Source organism: Sparus aurata, chromosome 6 (assembly GCF_900880675.1).
Source record: "Sparus aurata chromosome 6, fSpaAur1.1, whole genome shotgun sequence".
Taxonomy (NCBI): Eukaryota; Metazoa; Chordata; class Actinopteri; order Spariformes; family Sparidae; genus Sparus; species Sparus aurata.
This window is the reverse complement of record NC_044192.1, coordinates 17168527-17190275: the sequence shown is the minus strand read 5'-3', so window position 1 is coordinate 17190275 and position 21749 is coordinate 17168527. Positions and strand designations below refer to the sequence as shown.

General features: G+C 39.7%; 1 protein-coding gene across 6 annotated transcripts in view; it reads right to left on the bottom strand.

The window, feature by feature from the left end:
* Positions 1-21749, bottom strand: part of kaznb (kazrin, periplakin interacting protein b) — a 129571-nt gene that overhangs the window by 94107 nt on the left and 13715 nt on the right. For all 6 annotated transcript variants that reach the window (XR_003984395.1, XM_030420590.1, XM_030420591.1 and 3 more), the window contains exon 3: positions 13336-13493. Coding sequence is in view for 5 of the 6 variants with exons in the window: in XM_030420590.1 (XP_030276450.1) it covers positions 13336-13493 (158 nt within the window). In the remaining variant the exon portion in view is untranslated. The remainder of the gene's footprint in view (positions 1-13335; positions 13494-21749) is intronic.

The window sequence follows — 21749 nt, the reverse complement described above, 5'->3', positions numbered from 1 at the left end:
ATCATACTCATGAATACTAAAGAAGCTGGGAAAGAACAGAGTCGCACATTACGAACATGATTCATTACACAAGAAGACATACACAGCACAATCAAACCCACTGCTTCCATTTTTAATAATAGGCTTATGGAAACATATTGAAAATGGGTTTTCATTTCCAGCGGTTGTGTTTGACAATTCTGATCCAATTTCCTGCATTTGCACAGTAAATCTTTTTAATAAATATGCACTTAGCATTCCCCCTTGTTCCCAGTAAGTGACGAGATGATGCAGAAGTGTGTTAATATATGACATGGATGTGGGAAATTGAGCGAGACACATGTGGATTAGGGCTGAGCGAAGCATGATATAGAATACAGCGCAGTACCATGCAACGACAGCTGAAAGTAAATTAACTAAACATGAGGAGAATCCTGACACAGTTTAAAGGTGTTGGGTCTCTCTGCAAAGTGAATCATATACAGCATGTGCAGGCTTTGCTAGCTCACTGTTGTAGCAAGAAATTAAATGTGTATCAGAGCCAGAGGTAACTTAATTACCTACAGTCCCTCTTGTGTTGACTTTGCGAAACAGAGAAATAACAATTGCTACAATGAGAATATAAAGTAGATGAAACTGACTTGTGTCGCAGTGGTATATTATTCACTTGTTCTCAGTGTGCGCTGCAATTCAAACATCTGCATCTCAATCAGTCTGTTAGTCTTACATTACATTCCGAGGCCTTTTTTCACCAAGATGAACCTATTTTCGCTAGTTTCTAGCTCAAATCTGAATTTCTTGAGAATTTGCTGGAAACAAAATGTCATTTGTTGATTCTGTCAGCAATTGGCCTCACTCTCTCTTCTCTCACAATATCAACACTCATTACCATGAAAGTTCTCATTAAATATTTTAGTAGGATGTTTGCTTGTTGTTTTCATTATCAGAAAACACAAAAGCACCGGAAATGCAAACAAAAGGGAGCAGATCAGGCCATCTGAAGCAGACCGTTCACCACCCTTGTTGTGTCTGTATGTCATGGGCATTTTTAAAAGGTGCACAAAAGACCTACTATGGTCTTCTCTAGACACAAGAACAATGACACAACCAAAAATGAAAACTCAGTCATTATCTACTCACCTCAATGCCGACAGTGTGCAGCCTTCGACTAAACAACTCAAGTAGATGGGGACATGTTGTGCAATTTAAAAAAAAAACCGACAGTGAAAAAAATACAGCTCTGTTTAGCTCGTCCAGATTGTTTAGAAAGAGTCAAGACAATATCTACACCATTTTTGAAGCTAAAATCTTTACCATGGCTGCCATGCTAAAGCGTTAGTGTGCATCTCCTTGTGGAGACTTGGATTATAGTAGGGGTTTCTGGTACAGCTTCACCTTCACCTTGGTACATAGAGAAGAGAAAAAGTAAAAAAGCTCCAGCAACACTTGTAGTATATAGAACAACTTTATTTTTTGATGAGTGTGTTTCAGCACAAGAAAAAATGTTCCCATCTACTCCAGTTGTTCAGGAGAATGTTGCAATGCTGTTTTGCTGTAAAACTCCAGGAACGTTTTAATGACTATGAAATTTCACCAGACTCTCCATCGGCATGAGGATGGGTAGATCATGACTGAATTTTCATTTTTAGGTGAACCTTTCCTATAACATTTAGTGCACATGTTGGTGTAAGTGGTCTCATTAATAATAAACAAAAGAACAGAAAACTTCTTGAAGCTATTTTTGATACTAAGTTACTTTATTTTCCAAGTTATAACATTTCAAAACTTTTTTAATTGTATTTTTTCTTAACTGTTGTTTACATCCAATTAAATGGTTTATATTGAAGATGAAACTCCAATATATAAAACACATTTTTCAAAGTCTCAACAGCAAAAGCTCTTCAGTCTTTATCATCAAAAATAATATCCCATTAGGGGGCCTTGATTTTGCATAATAGTCTTGCAACAAAACACTATAATGATTTTACTGTTCAGAATTATTGGTAAAGACTATAACAGACAGGAAACTACTGATCCCAGTAACAAACCAACATCTGACAAAAACATCCAATGATTAAGACAAACTTCTCCTGAGAGACGAGAATGTTTTTGTACTGACCACCTGATGGCGCACTCTTCACAGGGCAGCAGAACAGTGGGTCACTCTGTCTGGACCCATGAGTCAGGCGTAATGAAGGGGCTAATCCTGAGGTCTGGTGGTCTGTAACACCCTGCACCTCCTGAACCTGATTAACATGCGGGGGATTACGAGCAGATAGCCTCTTTGTTTGAGTGCATTACTCCAGATTACATGACCAGATTACAAGATTGTGACACTGTATGTTTTACCATCAGAGGGAGTAGTTTTATAATGCATATGATGTGATTTCATTGATTGTTCCTGTGTATTATGTGTTGCATTTCTGTAGGTTTTTTTTGTCTTCAGTGGCTTTTCCTTGATGCTCTTATTCTAATCTGTTATTCTTTTCTCTATTGTTGGATTTCTTTATGTTCAAACCTCAGTTTTTATGCAAAAAACATTATATTTAATTGTGTCAGCTGACAGTAAATTAAAAGGAAAGGTCGGCAGACTATAGATAAAGATACATTGCTTCAGTGTTTGATATAGGTTCCTGTGCATGTAAATGGTCTTTAAAGTTAAGTCCACGCCAAACAAGAGCTTCTCTCTACAACATAAAACACTGCTCCTGAAACGCCTCATCAGTAGTCCCACATTTAATTCTTTGACTTCACCATGTCACACATTTGCATGCATGAGCTGAGCAATCAGAGAAGATTGGGTGGACCTTAAAGAGACAGGGCTAAAATAGCTAAAATAGAGCGTTTCAGACAGAGGGGGAATACAGAGCTGCAGCACTGGGCACTGACCAAACTGAAGTGTTTTTTTGGGCACTAAAACATGTAAACCTATTCTAGTAGAAACCTAAAATAAAGCTCTGAACCTGAAAATGAGAATAATGTGTCTCCTTTTATACTGACTACAAAAAAAAGAAATGAGAACTAATAGATCTAAAGAACAGTCAAATGATTAGTGGACAACTGAAGGTTATGGTCAAATCAAAGAACCTGGAAGTGTGTGTGTTAAAAAATAAAAATATGGTGTGTCTCTTAGCCAGATGCCCACCTGGCCCGACTCCTCACAGCGATTGCTTCTGGCAGGGAATCAGATAGAAGGGAGAGTCATTTATATTTCTTGCACCACCCCACAAGCTGTGGAGGCAGGGAGCATTTAAATCTTGTCTAAGGTCAACAGGGAACTCAATGGCTTTGATAACAAGTATCCCATCTTTGATTCCACACTCTTTGCTTCGCTGCAGAAATTCTGCCTTTGATGGGGGGCTTGTGCAAGAAGGTTTTAAAGTAAGCAAGACAAGGTTGGCGACGGTGAATAACTGTGTTTAGGAGGTTGAGCTGACATGTGGAAAAGGTTGAGATAAGGCAAACAAAAAGTAGCTGTTCGTCACATTAATATCCCCACTCATGTCTGCTGTGTACACAGAAGCTGATGTTTTCTCATGAATTATTCAGGTTTCTGTCCTGTGGAGGCGACTCCACGAGGAAGCTCACCTGAGGCTAAGGGAATGCTAAATAATGGACTAATAGATGAGTTTGCACTTTCTTTTCTCTCGAATGAGTCAGTGAGTCAAAACAGAGCTAAGTGGAAGGTGGGCTAACATATCTGCCATGAGAATCTCTCCAGGAACTTTAAGCTTTCTGTGGTTGGCAGACAAAGTCACAGGAGGACACGTAGCTGTCTCTCCTGCGTAAGCAAACCAATCCTAGACACTTATCCACATCAGCCAGACACAAACAACCCGATAACAAAAGGGCTGCAAAGAGTACAAACACTGTCTGTCACTCAAGAGGAGATTGACAGGGAGAGGAGGCCCTTTCATATCACCCAAACCCCCACTGAAATTGAGGTGAACACCTTTGATCTGCAGGAAGATGCGTGTAGTGATCCAGATCAGCTTTGTGACAGCGCTTGCAGGTTTCCATAGAAACATGCCAACACGCCAGACTTAAACATCCCGAACCACATCAACAGATGGTTTCTGGAGAGGCTGAAAGAAAGATGAAGTCTCACAATCTGGCATGCGTCATTTCGTCTGACGGAGGCCATATTGTCATCTTAACAAACATCCACGGTGAGCGATACCTCTTTTATTTGCAGAAATAGCATTTGTTTGATTGAATGAGAGATTACAGTGTGTATACAATGATGTGACGGGGTCTGGGAACGACAAAGAAAAAATGAATGTGTCTGTCTCACGGCATTTGAAAAACAATCTCATCTGTCATGCCGTATCAGGAAATATAAAGTTGCACCGTCATTTTATACCCACACTCAGGTCTGCCTAATCATCAGCTGTGACGGACGTGTTTTAAAATCTTCCCGCAGTCAGCTCCAATATGGTCATTTTTATGTGCAGCCATTAATCTTTGTTGTTCCCCTGGTGTTTCTGAGTGGGTACAAATGTGGAAATACTGGTGAGAGATGACTTCTGGCTGAAAGTGCAGTTGTTAGAAAAGAGCAACCCCAGCTTTTTGAAGTCCAGCTCACTACAGCTCGCACTCTAATGTCACACTGGAATAGATGCAAAGGATTAGGGCTGGACTGATTTCCATACAACAGGGTAAAAGAAGGGGAAAAAAAGAGTCAAACTGAGGCCTGAGATGAAAGCTGTGGTTTGCGCCATCACGTTCAGGTAATAGCACTTCACTCATGTTCAAACAGGCAAAGATACTTACAGAACAAAGACGGCTGCACATAAAGAGGATCTCAGGCTTTTTAGACTCAAAATGTCTGAACAGAAATAACAGAAATCATGGATCAATTTCAGGAGAGGGCTACATTTCTTCCTCAATCTCTGGGCCACCTTTGTCTCTAGCTATATCTCGTTCTCTGCTTCTCTATCTCTGTGTCGAATAGTTTGGTTCATTATGGACCAGATCTGAACCGATCCATTTCTCCCACTTACAACTGAAGAACCAATCTATTCAACTTTGGGCCGAGGCTCACATTGCTCTTTTAATTCTTCTTTGGTCAATAATGAATTAAGGTAGATCTGCCAACATTGTAATTGAAATGAGTAAACTGGCAGCTTACCACTCCCAATCAGCTATGATTTCTGGCTCATACTAAACTTTTTTGTTTAATTTCAATGCTCATAGGTTTCTGAGTTTTCTTTTAAACCCAGAGACTCTACTCTACTAAGGATTAGGCCTTTTTGAGACTGTGAGGCTGCAAAGCAGAAGAAAAAGATAAACTGTCAGATAGTCCCCCCAGGAATCCGCGATTCCGCAATCGCGGAAATCACCGCAGATTTCTCGGCCGTCCGCGGATTCAAAGATCTTCTGCGGAATATCACATTTCGCATGTAGTTTTCATCCCGGCCGCGGTTAGCGACCGGCGACCACTAGGTAGTGATCTCAATGAAAGCACTTAGCCATGGAGCGATTTATCCGACCCAACCCCCCGACAGCAAGCTTGCAAATATTACAGCGGCTGAAAGAGCTTAAGTATAAAGAACTACACAAGGATGGGGCAAGCTATTTTGCATACCATGCAACAAAGTCGTGGATCACGGAAGAAATTCAACAAGAGACCACTTGTCTTCCGCTAATCATCTGAAGCGAAAGATTGAAACACCCACAGACATTGCTTTAAAAAGACAGACGACCATAACAACAAGAATCGCGAGGCATAACATTGCTGCCGGGGAATCAAGAATTGCTCTCCGCAGAATCAAAATTGCTCTCTGCGGAATTTAAACTTTTTCTCTGCAGATTCCTGGGGGAACTAGTCAGAGTATGATGTGTGCTGTATAAATTACAATTGTTAATATAAATAAACAAGCTAGTTTTTTCACTTGACTTTAACCCTGGAAATGAAAGCTTTACAGTAAAAGTTGATAAAAAATTGTTACTTTATAGTTGTGCTAGTGCCTTATTTAAAATTTTCGTTGGACATAAAACAACTTTAAATGCTAACACCAACTTGCTCAAATGACATAGTCAACATGCTCATGTGTAGGGCTGGGCGATATGGACTAATAGTCATATCCTGATATATTTAGGCTGAATATCGATATACGATATATATCTCGATATTTTTATGCAAAGTGAGAGCAAATGTTCAGTCAAAATCAAAGCCAAATTGGACATGTGGGTGGGAATTTCGTCATTTTAGGGGCAAGTCCATTTGGCCTTCACTTTTTTTTTTTTGTCAGGGGCACAAAGGCCACTGAGTAAAATTTGTTGATTTACCTTTCAGACTGATACCATAACATCATAATTTATAATAAGACATGGATTATGTATTAAAACATTTTTTAAATACCAATATCAAGTTAATGTTACATTACAAAACAGTTTTTTTTAAGTAGGGTTAGAGTGAGGTGAGTTTTGTGACACTACACTGAATATTAGTGTTACTGAATATTTCTCCCAAATAGAAATTCCCCAAAATTATGGCAAAGCACATTTTTTCTAAACAAAAAAATTGTAGAATAACCAGCAGGAGACCACTGATGTGTGGAATGATTTTGGTGGCACTACACTCTGAATAATAGTGAAGTTATTGAATATTTTTTGTAGTTTCTCTTTTCAGTGTTGCACTTTGTAGACGGTCCCTGCGCCCTCGTCTCACAGCTGGCTGACGATGCAGACCAGAGTTAATGTCCAGACGCTCGTTTTGATGAAAATACGGTTGTAGCTCGTTGTCTACCTTACTACAGTAGGAAAGAGCCGTCGTTTGTGTTTTAACAAGGTTTCACTTATGAGTTATTGATCCGGGAAGTTCGAATCTGTGAATATATTTCCAACTTTACCGGACTAAATCCTACAACATACGTCAGTTACGTATCATGTCAAAACCGGCTGAGCTCGCTCGCTGTGCTTTAAGTTTCGTTCTTCTGTTTTGAGACACTGCTGCTGTTTGAGAGGCTTTCACGTGAGATCATCGTGATGATGAGACTCTACCTGAATTTGCTGTGAGTGACTACTGTGCACTCAGGTGGCTGTAATTCAAGACAAGCTCGCTACGCTGTCCGGTGGCCGTGCGATGATATTTTTTCACGGGGTATCAAGGCAAAAGTGCAGGGAAACGGCGGCCACCAAAGTGTTGAAGAGTGCCAGAGTGTCTGTTCCAGCCCCTCCCCTCTCTGTGCATGAAGGAGGAGGGGCGGGGGGAGCAGTGCAGAGAGCTCCGGGTCAGCGGTTTGCCCGGAGCAAGGACCACAGCTCAAATTTGAACTATATCGATGTATGCGATATGGTCTAATTCCATATCACATTTCAAAAATATATCGATATAAGTTTTATATCGATATATCGCCAAGCCCTACGCATGTGTAGCACCATCTTAGTGTAGTGTGTAGGTATGAATGAGGCACAAAGAAAGAAATCCCTTTTGGCCCAAAAAGAAGAACCAGCATGACATGAGTAGAATTTACAGGGCACCACACTGAGTAGGTCAGGAACAGACTTTCATGTTGTAAGGCTAGTCTTGCTTTGCTGCAGTCCAGTCAAAAAAACTGTCAAGTGAAAGTGAAACCTGAAAGACAGGAGAGCTAAAACATTTATTTTACAAATAATGCTTTCAGCAGCAAAAAAAAACTTGACCTCCCAACATACACTAAATGGACTCATAGGTTTAAATTTAATAGAGTTTTCCCTACCGTACACCATTTTTTTCTGTGTTTTAAATTAATGTAATTATTTTCATTATTATCATTATCATAATTTGTTGGAAAATGGGATGTGATGAATAAACACAAAGTTAAGTCCTGTGATAATGCTGGATCACCAGTCAATACGGTGACCATAAACACAAATCTGATGGCAATTTATCCAATAGTTGAGATGTTTCAGCCAGGAACAAAGTGGTGGACCAGTGTATCTGATATCACCACAATTATCTTGTTCTTGGAACATAATGTTCGAGGACAATAGTTTCAACTTATGAACAAGTGACAAAGTCTGCCCCTGAAGCTCACAGTTAGCCAAATGGGTTAGGTTCACTTATCATTTTCCATCTCTTTTTCTTCTGTTTTTACGTCATAGCTTGCTTAGTTTTAGGCAACAAAAATACATAATTCAATGTTATGATATAAAAAAAGGTGACTGTCAGTTGCAATGAAGGTCTTGGAGCAACATAAATTATGATGTTCAGGAAGCAACACCAACACAACAATATCAAGGTTGTGGCTAAGGGGCCATCATTAACAGTCCTAGAGCCACAGTATTTGCAAGGCCGAGAAGCTTGTTTTCACTTGAGTTAAACAGTAAAAGGTGATAAAAACAAGTAGAAAAGAGCTGGAAGGAATCTGCACATTGTTTCACTCCCAAATGAATGGAACTCTGATCGTAGGTAACATCTGGCCTACAATGGACCAATCAGTAATACTTTCCTAAGGCCTTTTAATCTCACAGGTGCTAAGATAATGTGCTTCTATTTGTAAAAACTTCTGAGGTGACCAAGCTGATTATTTGCTCTGAAATGATCTTTCCTCTCCGGGTGACACCTATTTCTTGTGCATTTTTAACGAATCATGGTGAGCAACGTCTCCTCTTTCACGCCATCATGAGGTTGCTATTGTAGCCTCACTGACTCCTGGACCAAAGTTGTTAATGCAGTGCAACGTTCCACTACATCAATTCACAGCTTCCACACCCACTGAAATGCATTTGATTAGTCACCCCAGCACAGCAATGGGGACATAAATAATTCATCTGTGCAAGTGACAAATGAGGCAATCAATTCTGGGACAGCATTCAAAGAGAAACTATTCAAATCCCCTCTAAATTAATTTTCTGCCTTTAGTGGCCATGGACTTGAAATTTTAATGCTGAATTCATCTGATGATGTTTTAACGCTGACTTCTACAATCTAAAACAGAAAATGTTTCCAAAAGATACACATACAAAAAAATCAATGTTTCTTTACCGACAATAAGCCTCAGAGAATTCATTATTCTTTCTGATCATCACTAAAAGCCTTACCACTGGCAGCACCAAGTTAAATATTGGACATCAGAGCGTTGTGGTAATTTGCCTGCACAGAGAATAGCAGGCGATTTGAGACCAGACATTAAAAGAGTAGAACAGACTGAGGGCTGGACTAATTTCATATTCCATCTGACAGTGGAAACTCTCCATGAATGCAAAAACCTCTGGATGAGCCGAGCTCCTCATGTGGGATGAGCTCACACTTGACTCTGACCTCTGAGACTCAGAGAACAAAGAAATCTGAAATCTGGCCACAATTATTTTATCGGCCTATTGTAGCCTGAGTGATGATAAGGAGCCTGAAAGGTCCATCCTGCTGCACAGATAAGGTGAATTATGTACAGAATCATGGGTTGGAGTATCGAATCTGAATCCCGCATCAAATACGGTTATTGACTCTGAATCCTTTCAAATCCCTTATTGTGTCCAATTAGGTTTAACTTTCAACATTTACAAGTAACGACACCGATAAAGATCTGAAGCTCAAAGGTCTCTAATCAGCTTTTGTTGTGTAAGAAGGCAAAAACATCAAGTCCTCCAGATTGAATGACAAAATATGTATTGATACAACTGATATGAAATATTGTTCTGAGTATCAATACTAGTGTCAAAAGGATGTATTCACAAATAAAATTGATCGATGTTAGGTCCCATCATGGGCACCTCAACACTCTTGAACACTGTCTTGTGTTTGAACACGCATGTTATGGAAAGTGCCTTATGTTTGTTATTTGGTGATAATCAAAATACATTCAGCCTTGTTCATCAATCCATAATCCATGACTTTTTTGTCTCTGATAGTACATGAGCTGCTCTTATATGTCGAATTATCACCTGTGATCTGTGATCAGGTCACATTAAAATTGTGATTGGTGGGGCGCCGTTTAGCTCAGTTGGTAGAGCGTGCATCCCATGTGGCGAGACTCTGCAGCGGACCCGGGTTCGACTCCCGGCCTGGGTCCCTTTGCTGCATGTCACTCCCCCTCTCTTCTCTTTTTTTTACAAATATGTTTAGGTAAGCATTAAAACAGCAAAGTGGGTTGACAAACTTGATTAAAGTGTTAAGCAGCCCGTCTTGTGATATAATATGACTTTTGACATGTCTTGACTTGAGAATAGCGTTCAGCGCTCTTCTTTCAATGAAATAAACTCTCCAAGTTTGACAGAACCGAATCTACAGCAGCTACACTAAACACTTGAGCAGTCGTCATTGTATTTTTCGGGTCTTCACACCTAAACCAAGCTGTCTCTTGCTACCAGTAGTTCCTCGAAGAATGTGGACTGATTCAACGCCTGTGGTTTCAGCCACCAGCATATAGCTTGAAGGCTGGCAAGATGGATCTATCTAAATCCCACACACTGGACTTGAAAAAAATAGACATGACAAGAGTAGAATTATTTTCAAATGCTTCCATGAAACACTAACCATGTCCCTGATTTGCAGCATCCAGCTACACTTTCCTTGAGGATTTTTCTGCTTTTAATGCACATCGTCCTAGTTCCACCTTTTCACTTTCTTTTGTTCTTCCTCCATTTTTACGCCATATAACTTTATATGTTGAGTTGGTTGCCAACATTCAAAACATAGTTCAATATAAATTAAACATAATAGTGTTCTGTTTAATGTTTTTACATTGTTTCTGTTTTTGTACCAAACATAATGTGGAATAATGCTGGAAAATTATATGGTAAAGTATAATTATGAAATAATTAAAGTGGTGTGTACACATACCAATCAGTTGGTCGAAACATTACTAAATGCATCTGAATTGTAGAAGCCAGAAGTGGCACTGAATGGGATGTTTGAGAGCCAAAAAGAGATGGTTCTTTTTGTTGAACTGAGCCAAATGAGCTGGCTCACTCCAAACAGCCAGACAAGCCAGTTGATGCATGTGAACATTCGAGTCAGGTGCAGATCAAACTATCATATCATTGCAGGAGGGGTGGTTACAGACAGTTCTACATGATTGTAGCTGTCCTGTGTTTTTTTTGATGTGTTACAATGCTGAGCTGACACTTGCCCCTGACTTCAGTTCCCCCTAATGGTCAATTTGGGCCTGTGTACCAATCAGTCAAATTTTTCAGTACAGCTGTCCAGATATTGAATATATACACCAATTATGTTTTCCTTTTTAACCAGCAAAAGCTGCAGTCAGCAATGGCTGAAAATAGGAAGAGTGAAGAGAGATGAAAGATTAAAAGTGTAAAACCATCTTAGTTTTGTGTCCAAGTCTGCTCCTCAATCAATATTTCTACCCTCCTTCACAACCCCAAACCAGTTATCTCTACAAAACCTAACCAATACTTCGCCACAGCATTAATCCAGGCCAGCTATGCACCAAACACTGTCTGTAGAGGAGGGAAAAGGGGGAACAGACTTTACCACGCAATCAAAAAAAGGACCAGGCTATTTTGGATGGACAATCTCTTTTTTGGAGTTATTGTGGCCTCCGAGTAAACAAACATATCACCACAGCAGCTGTCAGTCATATGTCAGTTCCCAGTGTTAATCTGTTTTGTCCTCTGACAGTTCAGAGCTACATGCTCCCAGCTGACAGAGCCCTCCACTTGACTCTCCTTCTGATGAAAAAAAAAAACTGCATGTAAAGGTTTTGGGTGTACCGTCTGACACGAACAAGGCCAACAGGCAGAGAGATCTGTCATGCTGACTGGTGTCTGAGCGCTTCACTTAACATTGAACTACCGGCAAAACTTTTTTTTTTTTTTTTTACAACTTCTCGGGGAGATAATCGGCACTCCATCCGCGGCTGAGGTTCCCACTCATCCATCACCTCCCAATGCTATATTCCCGACTAACAGAAAAAAACTGACCGCGGGCTAACAATCTTTCACTCCAGCTTGCATACGGCTGAGCTGAGGTGAAAGCAATGGCCTTTTCTTGAATTACCTTCCCTTTAATCAATGACACTGTGTCGGAGAAAATATCTCCAGGAGAATGGCGGAGAGACTCCGTATCCATCATGATGGTGCTAATGGATGACCCAAATGCATCACTGTGTCAAGATTCATCAGACATTCATCAAAATGTAGAAGTAATATGAATAAAAGGACAAATGGTCGCAACATAATAAGGATGAATTATCTTCTTGTGAAGCAGACGAGAAAGAGGAGAAGATTGTATTACTTTGCTTTATTTTTATTGAGGAGAAAAAAATTAAGCCTTGTACTGGTTGAGCTGTTGGCTGAGGCTAAATGTTTCATGAATACACTCGAAATGACCTTGAGCAGAAGTCACACTGATATACTGTTGTCAGTAGTCCAACCTTCAATTCAGTGACTTTGTGACATCACGCTACATCACTGAGTAACACATTTGCATGATGTATGCCTAAGAGCTACTTTGGAAAGTAAGAATTAATTTAGCACAGCTTTGTTGTTAGCGGTGCTGGGTCATCAAGCTGACCGATCAGATGAGACTGGGTATTCGGGGGGGGGGGCTAAAAAAGACAGGAGCATTTCAAGACAGTGGGGTAATACAGAGCTGCAGCACTGGACAGTATGAGAAAACTGGTGCCTTTTTTAAGCATTAAACCATGTAAACCTATTCTAGTAGTGAGCCAAAATAAAATCATGCAAGTGAAAATGAGCATAATTTTCAATTTGCTGGTTTTGTAGCAAAAGCCTGAAAAGATTATTTAACTAATGCTTACTCCAGTAAGAATTCCATATGATTTCTCCAGTAGTATATAGTAAATGTTAAGGATGCACAGTTAATTGACACATGATCAACATTTCAATATGACAAAACAGGATTACAATGAATAAAATGCTGTAGTGCTGAGATGAGGGTTTTGGTTAGTGTTACTGTTTTTGCAAGTAATTTAATAGTTTATCTGCAGGTGTTGAAGGTATGTCATTTTCATTGATTAGTTTTCTTTTTTTCAAGTTTTTTATCGATTGATGAAAATGTATACCTAACCCTTTGATGCCTTAATGCATTTATGGTGTATTGGGAGCCCCGTGAGCTCGGCATAGTTGGGCATAATTCACTCTCTCCTGTGTCTTAGAAACTGAAAAGTAATCTAAAAAACCTAAACCAGAACACACTGAGCAGTCAGTGTGCTGTCTGTATGAGTAAAACCTGCTTGGAGGTCGAGATAATTGGGAAAAATTTCTCTTGTAATACTTAGTGTCCTGCTGTGTGCCTCTGGAAGTCTCTGATCGGTGATTAGTCATCAGTTCCAGCATCAGCACTGTAATATTTCTTTCTCTGGGCTGAACACTGTTTGTAATTTCTCTCTAAAAATGAGCATAGAGACAAGCCTCCGACGAGCAACGTTGTTGAGAGTGCGGAGGCTGTACCTGAGCATCCACAAGGAGGTGTCTCATCAGAGTCATGGACTTTCTCAAGGTGTCCCTCTCTCCGGGGATGAAGGCCTCGTCCTCGTCGGTCAGGCTACAAGGCCTGGTCACAATAAACTGAGCAATCTGGTCGTTCAGGTTGTTGAGAGACTGGACCGCTGCAAAGGAAGCAAAAGAGTCCTGGGTTAGTAAAAACATACACACATTCACAATAGCTGTTCTATGATCTCCTCTACTGCCATGTAGGTCAAGAAGCCCAAGAGTTTGATTCTTCCCTCTCTTGAGGGATTTTCTGGATCAGACTTGTGTGATTTCCTTCATCCACGGCCATAGTCGAGTCCATTGTTCGCTTTCTCAGAATAATCCCTCTTTTAGACAAGAGGGGCATCATTAGGCTAAATCCATTACCAATACACTCACAGTCAACCCATTACTGTACATAATCCATTTCTATGGAGACAGTCTGAATAATAAATCTGTCTGTTTTTCTTTTCACTCCAAGGCTACATTAACACAAGTTCAGAATTGTTTTCTTAGAGCTGGAGTTTGCTCAGAGGTTTCCATTAAGGTCAGAGCCTGTGGGTGGTAATGTAGAAATATCTGATCAATACTGAAACATTTCACTGATGCATACCAAGCCAGCAGGTGATAGAAGAGCATTTTGTCAGAGAAGCCCGACAGACGTGGAAACACATACTAATAAATAACATGCAGCTTACAGTTATTTACTTGATTGATTCTTCTTTGGATTCTTGGTCCAGTTGAAAACAAGCAGCGGCCAGTGGGCCGGAAATAACTCAGCTCAACACAAGGCGTCAAACAATTCTTCAAACACACAGACCTTTTTCCTACATTCTAGTTCAAGTTTTTTATTGATTGGTTGATAGAAACTAGTGTTCGACCAAAACGGTTTATCAGGAACAATACTGAAACCAATTATTAGTAATCAAGGAGACCAATAATCGATATACATTTGCTGTAGAAATTAAAACCTGATTGCCAAAGTTTAGATCAACCAGTGATGAAATGTAAGTATATACAATTTACTCAAGTACTGCGATCTTGAAGTAATGGTACTTTACTGAAGTATTTCCATGTTTTGCATTTTACTATACATACTTCCATTAAACTACATTTTGGAGGCAATTTTATTATTCACTTTTTTATTGGCCTTATGTGAGCGAATGTCCACTAGGAATCCACTCACCCACTCTCAACAATCGGCTCCCAGCATAACACAGAACAACAACAACAACTATAATGAATGATTATAATGTATTATCATAGATTAAGCTACCAGTACTATAAAATAATTAAAATGTGCTCCACTTTAAGTGAGACCAAAGCCTGTAGACTACAGACAGAGAGAGGCGGCTGCATCAGAGCCGAATAAGTGCAATTAGTCGATTCCTATTAGTGCCCTTCATTTTTACAAGGGTACACAGGGAAAACTCACTGCGAGCATGCTCAGTTTTGTGTAAGTGCTGTTTGCAGGGATACGAGTAATAAGTGTGACAAGTAGTGGCTGCCTTCAGTTACATCATAAAACATAATGTTGTCAAATGACTAATAACAATGACAAAGATATTCATGAAAACATTCATATTCAACTGGTAATGTTTCGATGATTGAGGCGAACTGTGAGACACTTATCAGTGTTCAAGTTTTCGAAGATGCCAACAAAAACAAGCTGAATCTTGGGAAGTCTACAAAATGAAGAGAACATTTCTATTAGAATGGTGCAGCCATAAAAACACATGGTCTTTGGTCTGAATATTTCATTCTGTGTATTGATGATAATTGTCATATTTAAAGATGAAATATTGATGTAAATAATACACATCTAATATCTGTTAAATTGATTATTGCAGAGCTTTTTAAAATAATTTACATTTCTTTGCGTTTTCGTTTTGTCACAGTAGGTGGTAATGCACCTCAATTATTTCCATTAAGTGGAAAAATTAAGACGATGCAGTAACCAGCCAGTGAGCTACGGCCACAGTGTGTTGCTACTGTCAGAAAAGATAATAGACGAAAGCGAGATACTCTACCTGCACCTCTACCTGGGTTTTTGGATTCCATAAAAGATCAATCTGACATAGTACTCTTTTTCTTTTAAGTTTTCTGCAGATATCATGAGGCCTTGATAATCGTGTCGTGAAAATGTGATATCATTACAGCCCCTCACTTCAATAAAGATTCGGGAAAAGCACATACAGAACATAATGATTATGATGGTGCCACTCAGAGTAGACGTCAGTGATTCGTTGATGTGATATTGTTGATGTAATTGTTTCATCTATGCAGTGTCTAAGAAGAGTGAACAGAGACAGCTGACATCTTCAAACCAGACAAAAACCCAAATTTATTATATCTAAAATTATATATAACAGAGAAAAGCAACAAATCTTCCTGTTGGAGAAGCTGCAACCAGCAAACGTTGGTATTTTTTTGTCTGATAAATCACCAAATCCATCAGTTGATTAATTTTCTGTCAGTGGGCCAACTGTGCCAACATTACAGAGAGAGCATGTTTGAAGGAGGTCAGGACACCTGCTCCAAGTCAACCATCACTTTCTCAAACACCTACCGATGAGCAGGCGAAGAGGTCAGTTCAGGCCTGAGAGTGACAGAGCGACTGAGGTGACGTGTGACTCACGGGCGACAGCCAAGGTCGACTTTTTGGCAGAATGATCAAAGATTTATGGCCACACCTTGCAGCCTTCTCTTGAACTGCAGCAGCACGACAAAAAGAGGCATGTTTACGAGCTCACTGCGGCCCTGCAGGCAGCACGGCGTACATCAAATCAGCCCAGGGTGGGTGAAGCGGGGGAAATAAAATGTTTACGGCAGAGGTTGGCGATTGGATTCTAATTTCACATTCAACATTTACAAGGTGTACCTATCTGACCCGAAGACGCCAAACACGTCAGCGTAATGGCACGCTGCTGCAGAAAATGACATGCTGTCAAACTGGGAGAACAGACACACCCTCCTCTCCTCTCTGCTCCACTTTCATTCTTTATTTAATGTATTCTGTAGCACACTGTGACGCATGATGGAGGAGACAGGTGGCTTTCTATAAAAAAAAATGTTGCTTTGACCACCATGAACATGTCAACACACCATAAAATGATCAAACCCATAAAGCATCAGACAGACACAACGCATCATGTTGAATTTGTTGTAATGACTGGTTGAACTCATTCATGAAATCACAACAAATGCTGAAACTCTCAGCTGCTGACATGGTTGATCAACGTTAGACAGCTGTGAGGTGTGCATCTGCAAGTCTCAACCACCGCTACCTGCATGTTTAATATTCTTCTGGCTGGAGAAAAACCAGATGAGGCAGCAGCACAGGAATGATCGGTCCTCTGCTGATTATGCATGTAAGGAAATGTCAAATCTTGTTTTCTCATCGCTGATCATACACAATAGCCAGCGTAGGAATTCAAAATGGCCTGCTAGAGCTGACCATTTGTGAACTTGAGTGTTTTAATAATTCAGAAAAGAAGCCAAGGGAGGAATGTTGATGAGAATTGAGATTATTTAGAAATATATTTTCATTATTGCTCTGGAGACAGGGCTTTGATGTTTGTAAAATTATGCTTTCATTATGTACAATTTGAAAAGAATTGTAAATCTGCATCTGCCAGTGGGCCATCATGATAAAAGTTGGCAGATAATATGTTAATTTCACTACAAGACAGATTTTTCTGTAATTCTGTGAAAAAAATCCACATATACCATTAAACATAGGTGTCATTTACACCGGGGAAGCTGGGGACATGTCCCCTTCCTTTTAAAAGCATGAATTGCTGGAAAATGTCTGTTACATAGCTTGCACCAAGAAATTTTAGTAAACAAATGACAACAAATGGTTTACTCTCCATCAGCAGCTACAGTTGAAACTGGCTGCTGCCACAATTGGGAGGACCGCTTAAAATCTGTTTTGATACAATTACCTGTTAAAGAATGTAGTCAGACATTAATCCAAGTATCAAAATAATAAAGTAATGTAACCTGATTACTTTCCATTAATTTTGGATTAGTTCTTTACCAAATACATGCAAATAAAGACTGAAGAAATGAAATATCAATAAGATTACCTTTATTCAATCCTAAGAACAAGTGTGTCTATTCCCTGTGTGTGTCATGTATTATTCCCTAAGAAATGAATGAAAACACTCTGTAACTCCCAGTGTTAAAGACAGTGAGAAAAATTCCTGGATCCGTCCTCTTAGCTCCATCTGCACCAAAAGTAAATGGGAGTTTACTCTTGGCTGAGACACAACCTCCATCCAAGTTTCATTGAAATCTGTTCAGTAGTTTTTGTGTAATCCTGCTGACAATCCAACTAACAAAACAAACAAACAAATAAAGGACGAGGTCAAAAACATAACCTCCTTGGTAAAGGTCATAAAACCATAGTACAGAATATTTACATGTGAGATGTTTTTATCCCAACTTGTTTTCCTGCCCTTTCTCATTTAAAGTCTATGTATGCCTCTATATCAGTGAAAATATGAATAATTCACAGCTTTAAAATATCTTTTAAAAACTGTCTGTATGCTCCTCAGATATAAATGAGATACTGTGTGTAAACCCCACATCTGCACTTTCAACTGGTTGTCTCAGCTTGTCTTCATAAAGCATATATCTACAGTTATGTAACTATAAATAAGACATGAAGAAGCGTCAGACGCATGTATAAAATGTTTCCATTCATGTGTCTTCGATTCACTTGCCACAACATATGGTTAAATCCTTTATTCCAATAGCTTTGTTTTAAACGTGCATACACAAGATCCTCCTCCATCAGGTTGTTATTTCTTCACGTCTGTGCTTTTGATGTAAAATGTAGGATCATTTAAATCAGGGGGGTATTGTATTGTTTTGTGAAGCACCCTCCCACACACAGGTGCCCCAGTGCTGCTGGTGACTCTAAGATGTGGACAGCTCATTACAATCTTTGTAGCCACCCACAGGAGCACAACAACGTCAACAATGAACTCTAATGAGGCATGCCGCTGTTTTGTCAGCATGTACAGTCCTCATGAAAGGAGAATATAATGTGCATATGAAAAAAAACAAAACACATCACTCATAAAATGTAATGCCTCTACCAGGAAAAATACCGGTTCCGGTTGTTAATTTGTGAAATCACACAAAAACACGATAAAGGGGAGTTTTTAATGCAGATGTGTTGAATACAGTAAAATATATTCAAATGAGCTCAGCAAGCTGTCCCACCAGGAAGCGCGATGAGAAAAAATATCAAAACCACTCTTTCGCTTCTGCTCACTTTTGGGGTTACAGTCAGAGTAGCCAATCTGCCTCTGCCAAAGCAATTTGAGGAAACTCCAAAAACTTCACTCCTCAAGCCCCAAAAGACCCTGAGTCGGATGAAAGGACGAGGGAGTCTGTGAGAATTTGAGGAAATCCTGAGAGAGAGAGAGAGAGCTCGGCCACATTTCAATTACACCAGTGCCAGATAAATACACAGCACAATCTTGGTGGTGGACACAAGCCTGTATTGAACGCAAACTGCGGGTATAACACCACCCCTCACACTCAGGACGGGGGCTGGCGAATGTTCATTTTATAGCTTCAGAAAACATGGCACTGTAAAGCTAAGTGCAAGTTTGTTCAAACGCGGGGATTTGGACAGATCAATTATAGCTTAGCAAAGTTTGCTTTGCATAGAAATCACTGAATCCCCCTCCGTATCTGACAGTATCAACACAAGCCTGTAATTTTGTTGTCTGTTTCATTGTTCTGCATCGCTATCTGCAGGATTGTCCAATTGACCCGCTGCGCGTTGCAATTCCCCTGAGAAATTGGACATTTTCCCCCAAAGGAAAACTTGGAGATTATCTCATGATACATCATCTCTGAGACGAAGACGGATCAGAACTGGATTAATTTGAAAGAATTTATCTTCTGTGCGTTGCATGCCTGTTACAGCATGCTCCACAAATCTGTTTTATCTTTATGTCTGGCACACACACATGGCAGATACTTTACATTTCACTCCAGTGTCATGCTTCCACACTCTTTCAACAAGCATCTGATCCTTTCCCTCTGGCTAGTGCCCACTAATGTCTGATGCAGAGCAGATGGGGGCTTTTGTGTGCGCAGAGCTTTGTGTGGGAATATGTGAACATGGAGTGCATAATTGTGACAGTGGATTTAGGAGATTGACCTCTGCGGAAAAACAAACTACACTGGTTCTGTTTCTTTGTGTCCCAGAGCTGAAATCAGAGAATCTGCCCAAAACAATCGGGCAAACAGGGGCTAAGGCAGACTGCCAGGCGTCTCTTCTCTGTCTACAGTGTGCATAGGATCCCTCAGGTCTGCATATCATTCCCATTTCCACAGTTCCCACGCCACAACAGGCGTGTTTTGGCTTGTTTAGGCACCAAATTTTACCTGATCTGATCCGATCTGAATCCGGACACTCAATTCAGACAGCTCCAGAAAGCAATATCACACTTGTCTGTTGTACATTTTGTATCTTGCCTCACTGCATGCAAGGAAGCATCATCCAGCTGGCAGTCGATGAACAATTATGTACAGTATGTGTGATTTATGTCTTAGGCTTTTGACTGCATTTGTGTTTCTAATAGATTTATTGGAAAACCATCAAAACAGCTGCTAATTAAACTGGTCAGTTGTCTCCAATAGTTTTAGTCAGTCAAAAAATAAACTGGAATACAATCTTAACAGGCGTCGAAGTCTATAGCATAACTAGCAGCTTCATGAAGCTGTCCACTTAATGCTGATGTCTGCATGGTAACATACAATGACAAAACAACCATGCTGACATCTAGCAGTAAGGTTTGAAGTAAAGTCACAGTCCAGTGGACCACCATTGTACCTTATTTAAGAAAAAATGTGTACGGTAATGAACAGTGAAGAGACAAATAATTATTTCATCCCATTTGAATTGTGCCATGAATTACACATAGGATGTTTATCAGCTCAAAACATAATTTTTCATCTCGATAAAGGCGCCCTATGTCAAAACGAAGTGTGAGACTGTGAAAGTACGTTATTACAAAGATTATACATGTTACAGTCGCGAGAGTGATGTTGTTAACTTTAAGGCTCACCAAAACCTTGAAGAGTTGGTCTTGTATATTAGCTCCCTCAAAAAACTGACTAACTGTCTTTTCACATAACTGCAGCTGTCAATAGTGCATGATTTATTGTGATTTTCACCATTTCTTTTACTTTTTCTTCAAAAAGAATTCTATGACACAATTCACTGTAAACGAATGTCAGCCTCATGGTGGAGCTAGGGGAAAAGTCAAAGGATCAACAAAGTCTGGACGAGTCATCCTTTCAGGACCATGACTGTCTTAACCAATTTTCATGTCAATCCATGTGATGATAGCCAAGATTTCAGTCTGGATCAAAGTGGAGGACTGACAGACGGCACCTCCATCCAAATGTTGTGTAGGGTAACACCTTGTATAAAGGAGCAAGCTGTCTTATCTGTAACTGTTAAGTGAAAATATTGGGAACAGGTTGAGCTAAATAAAACATAATCTGTGTTCTCTAAATATCAAATCCATAATATTGTACTAGGTGTAAGGAAACACCCTTCTGTTATTTTTAAACCTATATCTACATGTTGCGGTATGTAAATGATTCATGACTACCAAAAGTTTTGGAATTGGTACAGGAAATCACCTCAGCATGGCTGCAATGGCTAGAATCCTAACTACAACCATCACAGTTATGTTCATTTAAAGTGACTGATTTCCGCCCCTGACAGGCTGAAGTTGTGTCTAACAATATTACCAAATTGATTCCTATAGAGAGAGACCTTTTTGTTAAATTTAGTTAATTAATAAGTTAATTTAGTTAATAAGATCCTCTCTGTTACCAGAAACGGTAAAGATGTAAATATAGGGCCATTGGTTTGAAAATTATGAAATTTCTCTTTAACATTGGGATTTGGAATCAGCTGCGAAAATTGAATTATCTGATTTGTTCTTACACAGGTTCTTAATTTTCTTGTCTGCCTTTCAGTCAATTTAACATGTGAAAGTTGTTGAAGGTAAGACAGTTAAGACCTTGAGGGCAGCCCGCAGGGAAACATCTTCACAATGAGGCCTGCGGGGCAGGAAAGGTTTTCAGCTCTCCCTGCAGATTCTCCAAGCTCTCATAAGGAAGCAATACATTAAAATGTAGAATAGATCCAGAAGATTTTTTCAAAATCACTTTCTCATACATCTCAAAACGGTATGTGCTGGCCAAATCAAGGATTCGATTCCCCTCATTGTTTCAATTCGGTTAACTAATAAACACACAGTAATTTACTCTTATTATGCGTGAGCCTGCTAATTAACAGCGAGACAGACCTACATGAGAAGTAAAACATCTCAAGGGAACAACTCTTT